Raw genomic sequence first — 18,002 nt, forward strand, 5'->3', positions numbered from 1 at the left:
ATGTGCATGCAGGAGTTTAAAGTGGGGTACTTATCAGGGGCAGGGCCTAAAAGGCTAGAAAATAAACATCATACAGTTTTAACTATACATTTAAAAAGGCTCGTCTTCACTTTTCATTTCATTTATTCTAATTTGTAATTTGAATACAACGCAAGACCAGAATCTGAATTTTCTTAAGTCTTGACCAATCAGATAGGCAGTTTTACACTCTCTTGGGTGGCTGGGGAAAGGGTTTGGTCTATTTGTTTTAATACCGGAGTTGATTTGATTATTGGAGATAGGTTGTAGAGCATGTGTACTATCCGTCACAGGTGCATCATTGATAATAACATTAATCTAGACTGATAGGCTGTCACACCTGAACCATCTTTCTTTCCTCTGCATTGCTGTCACTTCTGCAACCACCAGGCTCTTTCATACAGTCTGCTCCAGGTTGTTTCTTAAGTATCAGTTTGATTCACTTTGGTGAGATTTCTAGAGACCACATAATGTTTCTGTGGACCGTGATTTGGCTTACAAAGTGAAAAAGTGGAATTCATATTTATGGCTGAGGGAGCATGGGTCTTTGCGTCTGAGTGTTTCCTGATAGGATGCTTCTCCAGGCTGCTCTTTACCTGAACAGATTTCTCAGTAGGCAGGCAGTTTATATGAATAAAAAGCTTCACAGTAATGGCTTCTTTTGATTTCTCTGGGCTGTCAGAGCCTATTTGGATCCAGCCATAAGAATTGTAATGTATTTTTCAAAATATAGATTATGGTTTTAATAAATACCCGACCTAATGTTACACCAGACGGGGAGGTGATTACACTGTGAATATGGGCCTGGATTGCCCCAATATGAAACACACACATTAAGATTTACTGATGCATATCCTTATAAGGCATGCAGGTTCACACACATGCATACACACCCACCCACACACACACACACACACACCAAAAATTACAAAAAAAGGCATACACATGCATTTGAATTTGATAACAAAATTATAATAAAGGGTGATCCTTAGTGATTAATATTAATGAACCAAAGATAAGCTATGTGTTCTGTTAACCTTCATAGATGAGCAAAATTGTATACCTTTAAAATTTAGCTGACAAAATCCTGTCTTATCACATTTCAGAGTAAAACTTTTCCTCTTTGTGTTTGTTTCTTTTTCTCTAAGATAGCGAAGGGGAAATGTCCAGTGATAGCCTTGGTCTGGCTCCTCATGAGGAAGACTCTTCAGACGATGAAACACAGATATCGAGACGTCTGATGAGAGGGGCAGCCAGAGAAGAAGAGCGAGGAGATCCTGCCATATCTCATCCTGATGATTCCCTTGTTGCTGCAGGAAGAGAAAAAGAATTGCAGACTGATGGGCGAAGGAAGCTGTCAGAACCAGCCATGGTAACATGTTTCATTATTCCCACTTGTTTTCTGCTTCTTGGAGGAGAAACCTTGGGCTGGAGAGCTGTTATACCACATTTTTGTAGGGACCATAAGACACATGCTTGCACAGGATTACAAGCAATGACAGTGAAGTCAGAGAAAAGCAAAACGGCACAACAGTAAAACACAAGCGAAAGAGAGAAAGGCAGCAGAAATAATACAAACAATGACAATAAAAGTAATGTATGGGTTGTGTAGAGCAAGACGCCCTGGATAGAGCAATAATTGAATAACACAATAATATTTTAGCCAGGGCTGCACAGACGGAGGGAGGGAGAGAAATTATATTGTTGGCAGTGTTCAGATGTATGTCCTGGAGGTGAAGACATTTGTTTGTGTTCTGCTGTTTTACAGTTCTGTATGAAGGGTACAGATGGTGCAGGGGGAGAGGGGTAAAGGATTAGAAACAAAGGTGATACAGTGATACATAAAGCAAAATGTAAACTTAAGCAATAGTGGTTATATGATGATGGAGTAACCCTGAAAAGGTCATGTTAAAATGTGATCAACCAAACTAGTGGTATACACAAAGGCACATACACTATATTGCCAAAAGTATTCACTCAACTGCCTTGACTCACATATGAACTTAAGTGCCATCCCATTCTTAATCCATAGGGTTTAATATGACGTCGATCCACCCTTAGCTGCTATAACAGCTTCAACTCTTCTGGGAAGGCTTTCCACAAGGTTTAGGAGTGTGTTTATGGGAATTTTTGACCATTCTTCCAGAAGTGCATTTGTGAGGTCACACACTGGTGTTGGATGAAGAGGCCTGTCTCTCAGTCTCCGCTCTAATTCATCCCAAAGGTGTTCTATGGGGTTGAGGTCAGGACTCTGTGCAGGCCAGTCAAGTTGATCCATACCAAACTCTCTCATCCATGTCTTTATGGACCTTGCTTTGTGCACTGGTGCACAGTCATGTTGGAACAGGAAGGGGCCATCCCCAAACTGTTCCCACAAAGTTGGGAGCATGGAATTGTCCAAAATCTCTTGGTATGCTGAAGCATTTAGAGTTCCTTCACTGGAACTAAGGGCCCAAGCCCAGCTCCTGAAAAACAACCCCACACCATAATCCCCCCTCCACCAAATTTTACACTTGGCACAATGCAGTCAGACAAGTACTGTTCTCCTGGCAACCACCAAACCCAGACTGGTCCATCAGATTGCCAGATGGAGAAGCACGATTTGTTACTGCAGAGGACGTGTCTCCACTGCTCTAGAGTCCAGTGGTGGCGTGCTCTACACCACTGCTTTCGACGCTTTGCATTGCACTTGGTGATGTATGGCTTGGATGCAGCTGCTCGGCCATGGAAACCCATTCCATGAAGCTCTCTACGCACTGTTCTTGAACTAATCTGAAGGCCACATGAAGTTTGGAGGTCTGTAGCGATTGACTCTGCAGAAAGTTGGTGACCTCTGCGCTCTAAGTGCCTCAACATCCGCTGACCCCGCTCCATCATGACATGGCCTACCACTTGGTGGCTGAGTTGCTGTCATTCCCAATGGCTTCCACTTTGTTATAATACCACTGACAGTTGACTGTGGAATATTTAGGAGCCAGATTTCACCACTGGACTTGTTGCACATGTGGCATCCTATCACAGTACAGCTGGAATTCACTGAGCTCCTGAGAGCAAGCCATTCTTTCACAAATGTTTGTAGAAACAGTCTGCATGCCTAGGTGATGATTTTATACACCTGTGGCCATGGAAGTGATTGGAACACCTGATTTCAGTTATTTGGATGGGTGAGTGAATACTTTTGGCAATATAGTGTATTTTCAACTTCTTATTAATCTCCTGAGACCCTGCAGGTACATATGAGGACATTACATTCTATTTTTTTCTACAACAGATTTCTACTAGATAATTTTCCAGAATGCCCAGTGAAGTTTAAGTAATTTGCATGAAGTGCTGGGAGAATTTGCTCTTTGGAAGTTCCAGAAATTCGTCCAACAAAACTCAAGTATTTGCATGATAATTTTGAGTTTTGTTGGAAGTTGTGGGGGACTTTGCTTTGCAATTCTTTCCCTTTGGATCTTTGTGGAAATTTGTTCAGAAATGTTTGGGCATGAAATTTATATGTAGATTTTGGGGAATTTTATTGGGAATGGGAGGGTGGTTCTTTTGGTTGAATGTTATACTTGATTCATTTCTGACTTCTCAGAGAAGCCCAGTGAGCCGGCTCAAATTTGGGTGAATTCAGTTTGAAATTCCTCATTCCTGCTCAAAATGGTAAAACATGGAGAGCTCACTGAAAATGAAAGAGTCCGCATTAAAGCACTTCATGATGCTGGATGGCCTCTGAGACAAATATGACAGGTGGTCTAATACATTTGTTAAGCACTGTATGTAGAATTTTTCTGATGATAACTGCAGGGAACAAGTCCATTTAGAGTTTCTATTCATTCCTAATGGTTGCCTCCAGCCCCTGGGCGCCATCAGAGTCACATGACTGCGAAGATCCTATGATATGGTCAAATGCTGAAGCTAGCAGACAGTCATTAAAACAGAAAATATATAATCCCTCTAAATAACATTAACTTGCCTAAATATAAAGGTAACTTTTGGGTACAGAAACTTTGAAACTTGATTTCAGACTAAATCGATCTCAAGTTAAACACCAGTCAGTGTTTGATCTTTGTTAATCTTTGTGTAATTTTTAGTAGGGAGACAAGATTTCTGCTTAACACACCCCTACAAAGCTGCAATGGCTCTTTTAGTGTTGCAAATGTTTTATCAGCAAATATATTAAAGAAAGGCACAATTCTCCATGTTATGAGTTAAGAATACATTTTATAACTCATAAGGGCTATGTCAGTTTATATTCAAATGCCAACATTCAATTAAAATCATTACAATAAGATAGTTAAAGTTACATGAGAATACTGTAATCTTGTGTTTGAAGTCTCTCCAGCCGGTCACTAAAGAAATAAATGGATAATTAAAAGTTTTATAGGAACCACACCGGACACAATTACTGCATAGAGCGAGGACTCTTCAGATACATACACCTCCAGCTCCTTATTGTAGTTGGCCTGATCTATTAGATAACATTTGTATCACACTAATTACTCGATATTATTCCTCTATAGCTCGGAGACGTGTAGGGCAGCCTTGTTAAAGGTGTACACCGCTGAGGGGAGAAAAGAGAAACAGTGGATTAAAAAGACGCAGCTCAGATGGTCCTAAATGACCTATCAGCCGTTAAATGGTATGAATCCTTTATAATGTTGCAGAGGAATGAAAAAAGTACGCCGAGCTGTGCTTTATTAAAAAGCTGGAGCAAAATGAGGTCCCTGATTGTGAGGATGGTGGTTATCTGTGGCCTTTGGACCTGAATCAAACTGCTCCTTAAATGATTAGATAGTTTTTTTCTCCACAGACCCAATCTCTTTTCACCTCTGTCCTCCATTTACTTCTTCTACTTACTGTCCATCTTTAAGTACATTTTCTCTCTACTATCCATGTCCTTTAAAATCTATCTTTTTCCTGCAGTTAGAGCAGCTGGTCAACTGCTTGATCATTTTAAATATTTGGAGAAAATTATCTGCCTGGGCTCTTCAATATGGACAAAAATCATCTCTTTAGATCACTTAGCCAATTAGTAATATATGGCATATGAAAAACAAAACTTTGACCTGTGAAGAAACAACACAATCAGAAACATTAATGTTTTTTTTAAGGTCTGAACTACATCAGTAAATCGGTATCAATATCGGTATCAGCTAAAATTAATTTGGAATTATCATCATATTAGATATCATCAAAAGTCTAAAATCATGCATCTGTAATGGTCTGCCTGTTGGCTTAGCAAGGCTGGACATGACATAAGTAACATCTAGTTCTGAATACATTTTTGGATAACGCTGAATATGTCACTACTCTACTTTACTTTTGCTATTGTTTTGATTTGGAGCCCCCTGTGGAGGAATTCACACAGGATTAGAAATACCCCTTTTACTAATTATAAGGGGTCCCCAGGCAACAATAATCCTGTGCAAATAGTACTTTAGACCAGTGGTTCTTATCATGGGGTTGGGACCCCCTTGGGGGTCACAAAGGCACTGAGAGGGGGGGAACCAGATGCCTTAAAAAACTAAGAATATTTTTCGTAAATGATTCTAAATGGGGTGTTTTCCTGATTTGTATTAAAATATATGCAAAAGAACAATTCAGTGTAAAATAAACACACGGTCATGTAGTGAGATTTATGCTGAAATCAGAGTAAGGGTTTGTTGCTTCTGTTGACCCATTATTGCCTCTATTTACCAATTTTTACCACTTTTTACGTTCATTATTGCCCATTTTTACCACATTACACTATTTGTTCTGCCCATTTTTATCAGTTTAAATCACTTTATCATCCAGTTTCACCAGATTTTCCACCAATTTTAGCCAATTTAAACACATTCTGGACATTTTAAAATACCTTTTTACTACTTGAAAAGGGATTCACATTTCAAAAAGGCTATGTACTCTGGCACAAATGAATGTAAAATAATATATGTTTCTTTGATCAGAGTGGTTATTGTTCAGACTGAAAATAAAATATGTTTATTCCAGCTTAACTTTAAGATGGACCATGATTTAGCTAACCCACATAGGCCCCCAGATCTGCTGAGAAAGCTCCCCCTTTATGTGCCCCCTTATGTGCGCCCTTGTCTGCACATGACTACTCTTGAATGTTCATGGTTGTTCAACCTTCAGGTGGTTTAGTGGGGGTCCTTGGTCTCTGGCACATTTATTTTGGGGGTTGTGGACTGAAAAGGTTGAATCACTGCTTTAGATGCTAGATGGCTTTAAAAATGTGAATATTTTTCTTAAATGTTTTTTAATAGGCTACTTTGCTCATTTTTATGAAAATATATGCATAAGAATAGTTAAATGCTAAGTAAAAACACGGTCATTTCATGAGATTTGTGCTGAAATCAAAGTAAGGTAAGTCTGTTCACATGTTTGAGACCCTGGCACACCCAGAGAATGGGCCCTACCCACCTGTAATTTATTGATGATAACAGTGATAGGTAGCATTGGTGCTAGCATCCTGAATAACTGTGTCCTTATTCTGGAGCTGGAGAGTGTCATCACTGTTGTTGGGTTCTAATGTTGAATGTTTTTTTTTTTTTTTTTTGTGCCCCTTTAACCACTTTTCCCGCCCAATTACGCCACTTCTCTTTACCACTTTACACCTTTTTTTTTTTTCTTTTTTTTTTTTTTTGCACAATTTGGACCCATCTCTGCCTCCTTTTTGTCACCTTTGCAACATTATACTAATTTAGCCAAATTTCACCCAATTGAATCACTTTTCCCCACCAATTTTGCCACTTTACTCAATTTTAAAGTCTGTCCTCCACTTTTTTCTGCCTGTTTTTGTCAATTCTAAACCAATTCTTGCCACTTTCTGCCTGTTGTTGCTTCGATAGACCAATTATTGCCACTATTAACCCCTTTTTACCACTTTTTATGCCCATTATTGCCCATTTCAACCTCATTACACTATTTATGTCCATTTTTTTCAGTTTAAACCACTTTATCACCCCATTTCACCAGATTCTCCACCCATTTTTGCCAATTTATACACATTTTGGGCACTTTTGAATACCCTTTATATTTTTGCTTATTTTTGCCACTTTCATCTAAATCTTCCCACTTCTCACACATTTGTGCTTTTTTAAAATCCCATGCCACCACCTTTTCCTCCAAATTTGGCCATTTTTAAACCATTTTAAATGTTTTAAGAAAAGGGATTTACATTTCAAAAAGGTTATGACTTAAATGTCACAAATGAATTTGAAAAAGATATTTGGTTCTTTGATAAGAGTGGTTATTATTCAGATTGAATATAAGATATGTTTATCACAGCTTAACTTTAGGATGGACCATGATTTTGCTGACCTACATAGGCCCCCCGTTCTGCTGGGCCTCAGAAAGCTCTCCCTTTATCCCCCTTATGTTCAGACTTGTCTGCACATGATTGTTCTTGAATGTCCGTGGTTGTTTAACCACCTTCAGACACAGTGTGGGCCCCGGTCTCTGGCACCTTTAATTCGGAGGTCATGGACTGAAAAAGTTGAGAACCCCTGCTTTAGACTATTTCATAAGGATTATATTGTTGCAGTTAAGCTTTTTATTTTTATTGGTTCTTACTGTAAACAATCTTTTTACCTTGTTAGGTGTGGTATTTTTTCTTCTTTTGAATCAACATCAGTATGAATTAACCATTTAAAATACAGTGCTGTGAAAAAGTATTTGCCCCCTTTCTGATTCCTCAGTTTTTACGTATTTATCACACTTAAATGTATCAGATCATCAAACCTATTTTAATATCTCCCAGCAACAACAAGTAATAGCCCAAGTAAATAGAAAATTCAGTTTTGAAGTGATTATTTTTAGTTATTAAGTGGGGAGAAAATCCAAACCAATCAGGACCTGTGTGAAAAAGTAAAAAGCTGAGTTCAATTTCACTGGCCACACCCAGGCCTGATTACTGCCAGATTTGTTAAATCAAGAAATCCCTTAAATAGAAGCTGTCAGACAAAGTGAAGTAGGCTACAAGATCTCAGAAAGAAACGCATCATGCCACCACCCAAAGAAATTCAAGAACAAATGAGAAACAAAGTGATTGAAATCTATCAGTCTGTAAAAAGTTACCAAGACATTTCCAAGGCTTTGGGACTCCTGCAAACCACAGTCAGAGCCATTATCCACAAATGGAGAAAACAAGGAACAGTGGTGAACCTTCACAGGAGTGATCAGCCAACCAAAATCACTCCAAGAGTTTGACTCATCCAGGAGGTCACCAAAGAACCCAGGACCACATCCAAAGACCTGCAGGCCTCACTGGCCTCAGTTAAGGTCAGAGTTCATGACTCAACCATGAGAAAGACACTGGGCAACAATGGCATCATGGGAGAGTTCCAAGGCCAAAACCACTGCTGACAAAAAAGAACACAAAGGCTCGTCTCACATTTGTCAAGAAACATCCTGATGATCCCCAAGACTTTTGGGACTGACTGTGGACTGACGAGACAAAAGTAGAACTTTCTGGAAGGTGTGTGGCCCGTTCCATCTGGAGTAAAAATAACACAGCATTTGATAAAAAGAACTTCATTCCAACAGTCAAACATGGTGGTGGCAGTGTGATGGTCTGGATCTGCTTTGCTGCTTCAGGACGTGGACCACTGGCTGTGATTGATAGAACCATAAATTCTGCTGTCTACCAGAAAACCCTGAAGGCCAACGTCCGGCCATCAGTTTGTGCCCTCAAGCTCAAGCAATCTTGGGTTATGCAGCCGGACAACGACCTGAAACACACCAGCAAGTCCACCTCTGAATGGCTCAAAAAACACAAAATCATGTCTTGGAGCGGCCAAGTCAAAGTCTGGACTTAAATCCAACTGAGATACTGTGGTGTGACCTTAAACGGGCAGTTCATGCTGGAAAACCCTGCAATATGGCTGAGTTAGAACAATTCTGTGAAGAAGAGTGGGACAAAACTCCTCCACAGTGATGAGAAAGACTCATCTCCAATTAACACAAATGCTTGATTTCAGTTTTTGCTGTCAAGGGTGGAACAACCAGTTATTAGGTTCGGGGGGCGATTACTTTTTCACACAGTGCCGGATAGGTTTGGATTTTTTTCCCCCCTTAAAAAATTAAATGATCATTCAGAGAGGGGGTGAATACTTTTGCACTGTATATTTCTTCACCCTGTATTTGAAAATGCATGCTGTATCTTAAAAACTGAATATCTCGTCTAGCCTTACTGTCTGCACAGCGACAGCTCCAGATTTTCCTGCCACATATAATCATTGAGTTTGGTCTCTTGCCATTTCATTCTTATGCCCGTCTCCTTCCTTTGTCTTCCTCTTGTCATTCTCCATCCTCGCTCCTTCTCCTCTCGTAGCAGAGCTATTCCCACTTGCCTTCCTTCCTATTTTCCTCCATCCCCTCTGTAGTGTCTTGCGTTGCTATGGCTAGCATGCTAATGTGTCAGATCTAATCTTAACCAAACAGAGCTTCCTCATTTTACCCCCGTCTCACAGGAGGACGCTTGTGCAGGGAGAACAGCTAACCGACCACGCCGTGGCGAGATGCTCTCAGCAGCTCCAGGGGTTAATTAAAAATCAATTCATCAAGTGGAAACAAAGGAAACAGAGGGAGAGTGGAACAATCTCCAGTGAAAGACGCTGGCTTATTAATATGCACTTACACAGCTGAAAATGGAAAAATATGAATTTGAACACACTTACCTGTCCTCATAAAAACTCAATTGGTTTTGAATTTCAGTTTGTCCTCTGAACTGATTTTGGTAGAACTAAAATGAAACCTAAGCAGTGAGACAGCACTATTAATTTCTTATTCATCTGTACTTTCTGTCTCCTCCTCGCTCTATTTCCATTTCCCTCTGTATGACCTTAATCCACCTCTCCCTCTTATCTCCTTCTTATCTCCCTCAATAATCCATTTCTTCTGTGTATTTCTCCCAGATGATCTCCAGTTGTGTACATTCGCTCCATCTCCTTCAAACACGATGTGTTTTTCGCTCTCCTTCATTCCACTCCTTTCTTTTAAATACCACAGACCCACTTTTGGACTCAGTCCCATTTCTAACTTTTACCCCTCATTTTCAAGTGCCCCGTTGCTTCTTGAAACATAGTTTCAGGGGGAAGTAGTAAAATCTTCTCCATTAAAATAAAATTTAAAAAACTACATTTTTTACAAACAGAGGGACCATGCATTGAAACAATTTAAATTGTAATACTAGATTGTTGTTTTAAGTCTCACTAATGATTTGCAAGTAGGGCTTTCAACATTTATGCAATAATTGTAATTTATTGAGGTCCAAAATACTTACAGAATTGAAAGGTTTCAGGTATTAAAAGACTCAAAAGCAGAAATGAGCTGACATAGTAAAGGTTCAAAAGTTCTCTTGGTCTTTACTGTCAAAATGGGTCACCAAAAAAGGCAGTCCACACAAACAGTTAAGTCCAATGGAGAAAAGACAAAATCCATAAAGAGACAAAGGTTAAACTGAGAAAATCCAAAAATTACACTGCTCAAAAAAAATAAAGGGAACACTTGAATATCTGATCCCAGATCTCACTGAATGAAATATTCCAGTTGGAAATCTTATTTATTACATAGTGGAATGCACTAAGAACAAAATAACTAAGAACGATCAATGGAAACCAAAATCATTAACCATTGGAGGACTGGATTCAGAATCATACTCAAAATAAAAGTGGAAAAATCAGATCACAGGCTGATCCAACATCTATGAAATTCCACAAGACAACTCAAAATGAGGCTCAGTAGTGTGTATGGCCTCCATGTGCCTGTATGCACTCACTGCAATGTCTGGGCACGATCCTGATGAGACGACGGATGGTCTCCTGAGTGATCTCCTCCCAGACGGATCAGGGCATCAGCCAGCTCCTGGACAGTCTGTGGTGTGCTGTGGCGGCGGTGGATGGAACGAGACAAGAGACATGATGTCCCAGAGGTGCTGGATTGGATTCAGGTAGGGGGAATGGGCAGGCCAGCCCATAGCATCAATGCCTTCCTCATGCAGGAACTGCTGACACTACATGCTCTCCAAGACACAGCAGACCTTCTTGCCACAGCGCGCATGGATGTTCCATCCTGGATGAGCTGCACTACCTGAGCAGCTTCTGTGGGTTGCAGATACCGCCTCAAGCTACCACAAGTGATGAGGGGACTGGAAAAATGAAAAAGAAAGCAAAAATCAGACTCTAACCCTGATTCTTGCTGGACTTGGGGGTAGGGTGAAGTGCTAGGAAGAAATTTAAGAATGAGTATATTAGCTCCCCTATGACAATGTTAGTTTTTTAAGGTATTTCCCAAGCACTGTTAAACAGAGCAAGAAGTTTTTTTTAACACAGCTTTTCCAAACATCCTGGCTTTATTTTGGTTGCTAATGGAATTTTTCTCTGCAAACAAAGACACATTTTTTTTTCCCAGAAATCATAAACAACCAGGGTCTAATTTTTCAGCCTCCCTGATGCCAATAGTCTGTTGTGCCTCCTCTTTGCCGGGTAACAGCTTGCATTCATTTGTTGTGGTTTTCATCAAGTCTCAGACCTTCTTCTGAGGAATCCCAGCCCATTCTTTTTGGACCAATCTCTCAAACTTCTCCAGATTTGATGGTCTTCTGGCATAGGCCTTGGTCTTCAATTCGACCCACAGATTTCCAATGGGATTCAAGTGAGGGCTTTGAGCAGACCAGTCAGGTTAGGGTTAGGGTAGCCACATATGTTTTGGGTCGTTGTTGTGTTGGAAGACAAAGAGATGACCCAGATCCAGTTTAGCTGCTGACTGCTTGAGGTTTTCTTTCTAAATCTTCCTTCTTTCTTCATGACTCCTCCACCTTTACCAGATTCCTAGTTCCAGAGGTGGTTGTTGTATCAATGCATTGTGGTCTTTTTTTTTTTTTTTTTTTTTTTGCATGAATAGGTTTGAAAAACTGCTGATAGGAGAGATGACTACTAACATGGTTGCACTTGTTTACATACATGCCATCAATGAATGGTTATATTAGGGTTGTTCCGATTCCGATACCAGTATCAAAAATACATCAGATACGGCTTAAAATGCAGGTATTGGTATCGTCAGGTACATGAGTTTATGCACCGATCCGATACCGTTTGGTTTAGCTTTGTATTTTGCTTATATTTTGCTCGTTGAGCATGCTAAATATTAGCGTTATAAACCAGAAATCAATTCTTCTTCACTGCCAGAAAGCACGTCACGCATGGGCTACTATTTTAGAGAAGGAAAAAAGACCCAAAGGACCCATTGTAGCAGCGAACAATGGTGTCTGCGTGACAGGTTTTCTCTGAATGTGATCATTAAAATGCTTTCCAGACAGGCGCTGTCATACACCACAAATTGTGACACAGTTTATCAAATGTTAAATAATTTTTGAACCATAAATCGTTGCCTCTTACCCCCAATTTCCATATACAGCGTGCGCCGCAGAACGCCAGCAAAATGTACTGTGGAGCACTTCGCTCCCTCTCTAGTCTATCAGAGCATTTCCATAGCTGGCGCTCCAGACCGGCAGCAGCGTGTGCCTGGAGCGCCATTCTGCGACACATCGTTTCAGATACACTGCAGGTCTTTTTCAGTGCCGGCCGCTGCCAAACCTCGTAAATTCACTGTCGTTCAGAAAGCACCAACCATGGAAGTCACAAGCATAGAACATCCGGTTCTTTCAGAATAAAACACAATGCACAGAGTCCCGATCGTAAATCATCACTATGTCATCTCCTCCTGCAGCAAGAACAAAGGGTCACCGAGAGGTCAGTGGGTCACAGAGCTACAACGACGCCATTGACGGGGAAATGTTCACTTTTGGGGCTATTTAGCCAAAGAATTTTGCATAAAACCGCAGATCCTTTAAGCAAACATTAACCTTTTAACTTCATAATGTACTCACTCAATGGCGGAAGCAATAATATCATAGACTTATACTGGAAAGGATGATAAATTAACCCCAAAAGGTAAAATACTCCGCTGTTGACATACTATGCCTGCATGAACTCGCAGATCCCCTGCGATCTCTTCCTGCTGATCAGGACTGCGCGCTGCGGTGCTGTGCTCTAGACTTGCGCGACATTGAGCGAGGTCGCTCTCCTTCGGTCGGTGCAAACCTGCGGCGCTTCAGTGCGCGGTGCGCATGCTGTATATGGAAATCGGAGGTTACTTGTTTTTCCTCTTGAAGCTAGCCATTGTGTTTTCCCGTTGATGCTACTAATGCCTTGGAATCCCTTGCTGCAGCATTTTTCAGCGAGTCTAAAACTCTTGTGACTTTTCAGGACTTTAATTACTAAATCCACACTAGTAAACGCGACATCAAATGACTTTTTTATCTAATTTAATCAAAGTACGATCGTTAATTACGAATGCTAACCACCATGTTGTGAACTCTTTTTGAGGGTCTGTTAGCCAGTTGCAGGCATTTCTATAATCACGTCTCGCTGCCCAGATAGAGCATAATATAAAGAGACCCTGTGATGCAGCCCCCTTTACTTTTGTTATTTTTTATATTTAGGAGTAAAATTTTATGATCAGCAGCAAAACAACTTTAGGGTCACAGAGATGCTGTACATTATGATTCTATATGTTGAGTCAAATGTAGGTCTAACATAATTTGCTAGTCTGCACAATCAGTCCAGAAAGTTCACACTGGTATAGGATCAGTACTCGGTATCGGCCGATACCCAACACCTTGGTCTCAGAATCATATCTGGAAGGATAAAATGGTATTGGAACATCCCTAGCTTATATATCTGGAACTTTGAGGTCTGTCCCATTTCCAGTGGAAGATTTTTCTATGACCTCTTTAACTCTGTTTCAAGGGCATTTAAAAGAGAGGTATAGGTAGAAATTAGACATGGGACTGAGCCCTGTTGATCCCCTCCTCTCCCTCTCACGATCTGTCTGTTTCCTTATCCCCTCAGGTAATTCACAGGCAGAGTGTTGGGTCTGGATCAGAGCGGTCCTGTGATCTGGATGAGTTTTTGCCTCTGGGTTTGGACTTATATTCTGGTCACTCCAACACAGTAGAGAACACACCCGCTGACTCACTGCACAAAAGCCGAACTTCGCCGAATGAGTCAGAGCTTACAGGTAAGCTAAAAAGGGGGAATCTCCGGAGACATCCATGTGTGTGTTCCCTAATTTTTTCCTCCTGTTTTGTGGAGATTTTCTTCTTAAACTGGCTCATGTTTTTCTATAAACTACATCAGAAAGTGCCGTTGCTGTTTTTGTGCTTGCAGAGATTAGATTGTGAAGATTACCTCTGTGTCCAACTTTTGCCTGGAGATACTTTCCAATTTGCAAGCGTTATTCATATCACAAAGGCCTCATAATAGGATTTAGAACAAATATGTAAAAACGTGGAGCTTACAAGAGAGATGAAAATGAGTTTTAAACCCAGAGGAGCCCTGGCTGCCTGGTAGAAAAACGAGTGATGGGGGACAACACCGATAATTTACTACCCGTGGGTCCGATGGGAGCTTTTCAGAGCCGCCTTTTTATTTTGCCTTTGTGTGTCTTCGCGTGCACATATGTTTCAGTCTTGTGAGCTTGTTTTTTAAACTTACATTAAGTGCCTCCATTTTCTTAAGCTGAAGGTAAACATAGGCACATATTTCATCACAAAGGCATGCTCTCAGACAACAGCCTTTTTTTTTTCAGATGAAAAGTGTAGATAATAACACAAAGTTTACTTTGACGCCTTTCAGAGGAATGTTGAAAGGCATGTGTTGTCAGTGCAATACCTCTTATACAACACTGCTGAAAAATATGCCGTCCTTACTGCTCAGAAAATGGAAGAAAAATGTTTTAAGCACAAAATCAGTGCAGCAAAACTTTGTTTTGAATTTTTTAGTGTACTCTGCTGCTTTTGTTTTATTTTACTTTCTATTTTTATTATGACTGATCACGACCGTATGCCTGGGAGAGAAATCACAGGCTCGGTTAGATTTTTTTTGCTTCTTTCTTTATATCTTCCGTGGCTTGTTTCTTTCTGAACTACACTCAAGACAGAAACTGCTGTAACAAGATAGTTTTCAAAACTTTTGACATGAAATGTGTCTGGGTCTTCTAACAGTAATGATTCGTAAACAGGCTTTGTCTGTGAGGTGCCTGTAATATTCCAGAAGACTGGTGGAAGTCCAGCTTCACCCTCTTGACTGAAGCTATAATGATATAAGGTCGAGTCTGAAAAAAAAGTCTGTTTTCTACTCATTACACCTTAAAGTCTTGTTCAATAACCTGACATAGACTGTGTTTGGGAAAGGGCAGAGCCTTTGAGAAAAAAACTTGGAGGGTGATTGGATGAATGTTCTATCACATCTTTATTGGCCAATCAGAGCAACAAAACACGTGATATAGCCGCTACAGAGGCGTGCCACTACTGACGAGTAAACTCCATTGAGAACTGCATAAGGGGAACCATGGCAATTGTAGACTTTTGTTGTTTTTGAAAAGAAAACAGCTCAATGCAGCATCCACACTAATCTCTTCTGCCATAATTGCACCGGCCTCTTGTCGCTGCTTGCTTACATCACTACTCCTACTCACTACCCCTCAACGCTGATTGGTTCGGTCACTTTCTAACCAGGCCCAAATGGCTCAGAGGGGAGCCGGTTTGTGTGGATGCTGCTGAAGCGCCAGTTTTATCAGAACTTGACAACATTTCTTCATTAAAAGAAGAACAAAGAACAGCAGTGAGTTGTTTTCTTTTCAAAAATGACAAGTCGTGCACTGACATGTCTACAGTCGCCATGGTTCGCATTATTCCTTGGTATCTGTGCACATGCACCTCGATAGTGGCTACGTCACATGTTTTGTTGCTCTGATTGGCCTGTAAGGATGTGACAGACAGAATGTCCATCCAATCACACTCCGAGTTTTTTTCAAATCCTCTGCCCTTTTCCAAACACTTAGTGTTGAAGGTTTTCCAGATGGATGTGTGAAACAAACCCATCTGGCGTGTCAGATTACTCCTTTGTCCACACACAGGCTAAATCACTGGCATATCGTTGTTTATAAGGCTTTATGAAATCTGCTTCCATCCCACTTGTGTAATTTTATTCATGTAAAAAGTTCTGGAGGCTGCAGTCTTTGCTCTGTGACTCAAGCACAGGATTTACTTTTGCTCTCTGTGCCCATGGTCCATCTTGAGATGGGTAAAAGGGTTTCAGGTATGCTGCTACTGCAGCCTGGAATCTCCTCCAGAAAACTGTATGTCTTGAGGAGCTGTTCTCTTTGAATTATTTTAAAAGTAGATTAAAGGCTTTGGAGGAAGATGCAAAAGGATGTAGATGTTCTGGCTGATGACTTTCTGATCTGTGACTCTGGATTGGTTGATCCATGATTTGTAGTGTTTTTATGATTAATGTTTCAAGTAGGAACTCTGTGAATGTGCTACTTATCTTGGCCAGGAAACTCTTGTAAATGAGATTTGTAATCTCAATGAGGTTTTCCTGGTTAAATACATCTAAATAAAATGAGAGCGCTACTCAAACTGAATTCAAGGACATACAACAGCACCCTCTCGTGAGTTGTTCTCCTAGTAACTCTGGTCATTTTCACACCTGATACTTCGGGGGACTCAGTTGGACAGCAGCTGAAATTTAAAAATTGTTGCATCTTCTTGTGGTTTAATTTGCTTTCATAGTGCACTTGATCAAACGAACAAAACTGTCTGGAAAAAGGTTGAGCGATTATACGTCTCTGGTGCTGTCGTCCCAAAATTAGTAGTGTAGAAGGAAAGAAAACATTGAAGAAGATGCTTATCTATTGGCCAGAACAGAAACCAGAAATCCATCTCCTCTTTGCTGGCTTTTTCTTTACATTAACCGTGGAGCTACACCAAATATGCTCTGTCGACCGCTTTCACACAAAACCTTGAAAACTGGGCTCTCCGTTTGCTTACAAGTGAACACTGGAGTAGTTCATTTTAGGTGTGCGAGCACCATAGAATGTGAAAAGAATTGGACAAAGCCTGTGTGACATCTGCCGTCAAACAGCTTTCTAAGCCAATCCGTGGCGGCTTCCATATTGAAATCACTGTCTCAACCTAACTTTGGATCAACCTAACAGCCCGCCCACTAACTCCACTTCCTGTCAGCTAGCTAGCTAGCATTCTGGTGGACAGATAGGTAGCTTCTGCCTGTCAAGCTATCTGTCAATCAAATGAGATGTACCAATCAGTCCGCGGTGAGGTTTTTCTAAATATAATCGAAATCATTGTGGTACAAAAAAATTCACCCCTGCACAGTGTGAGGACATGAAGACATTAGCTAATGAGACAGGTTTGGTTTTTTTGAACAAGGCTGTAAATCAGTTTATTTCTAGCTTCTTATCATGTGTTGTGTACGTGATTTCCGGTGTATTGCGCTTTTTTCACTTCTGCATTGGCTTCATTTTTCAGGGCCGGAGGTTGCCGCTTGGAAAGCATAGCAGACCAACTTGTGAACCAAAAGCAGGAAGTAGCATCAAGCATTTTGATTTATGGATATATATATATGTGATGCTGGCTGCTCATAATGAGGCAAATCCCATTGATAATATTATTTTTTTACCTATCTGGTGAGGTGGGGACGTGAGCCCTGAGTGGGCTCTCACTTCTGGTATCAAGCACTTTGCCCAGCAGTGGCTGGTGGGATGTCTGATTAGAGCTACCAGTGTGTAAGGGTTGGCACTTGAGGTACATCATATGACAAGATGCAACAATGTGGCGCTGGTGTGTTTTTAGCTGAAGTGGCGGCATGTTCTTTTTCAGCTTTCACTGGGCCTAATGGTTGACTGGACTATAGACAAACTTAATTTTTTCAAGTGCCAAAGTCGCAAATTGCGACAAACAGTATTGCTGAATTAAACAGGCTATAGCTGCAAATATGGTGCCTAATGTTGTTACTACTCTACACCAGGAGATGGCAGACATGAGTAACTTCAATCTGAGCAGCATTTGTGGGTGTGTTTCTATTCAAAGTTTTGGAGCGAGAGAGTTTGAAAGACGCACCCCTGGT

The 18,002-nt window shown here is 40.7% G+C and overlaps 1 protein-coding gene across 3 annotated transcripts in view; it reads left to right on the top strand.

Moving 5' to 3' along the window:
• Positions 1-18,002, top strand: part of zbbx (zinc finger, B-box domain containing) — a 170,885-nt gene that overhangs the window by 131,424 nt on the left and 21,459 nt on the right. For all 3 annotated transcript variants that reach the window (XM_041810314.1, XM_041810320.1, XM_041810326.1), the window contains 2 exons: positions 1,167-1,390; positions 13,923-14,091. In XM_041810314.1, coding sequence (XP_041666248.1) covers positions 1,167-1,390; positions 13,923-14,091 — 393 coding nt within the window. The remainder of the gene's footprint in view (positions 1-1,166; positions 1,391-13,922; positions 14,092-18,002) is intronic.

Source organism: Cheilinus undulatus, linkage group 2, assembly GCF_018320785.1.
Source record: "Cheilinus undulatus linkage group 2, ASM1832078v1, whole genome shotgun sequence".
In the NCBI taxonomy this organism is placed as follows: domain Eukaryota; kingdom Metazoa; phylum Chordata; class Actinopteri; order Labriformes; family Labridae; genus Cheilinus; species Cheilinus undulatus.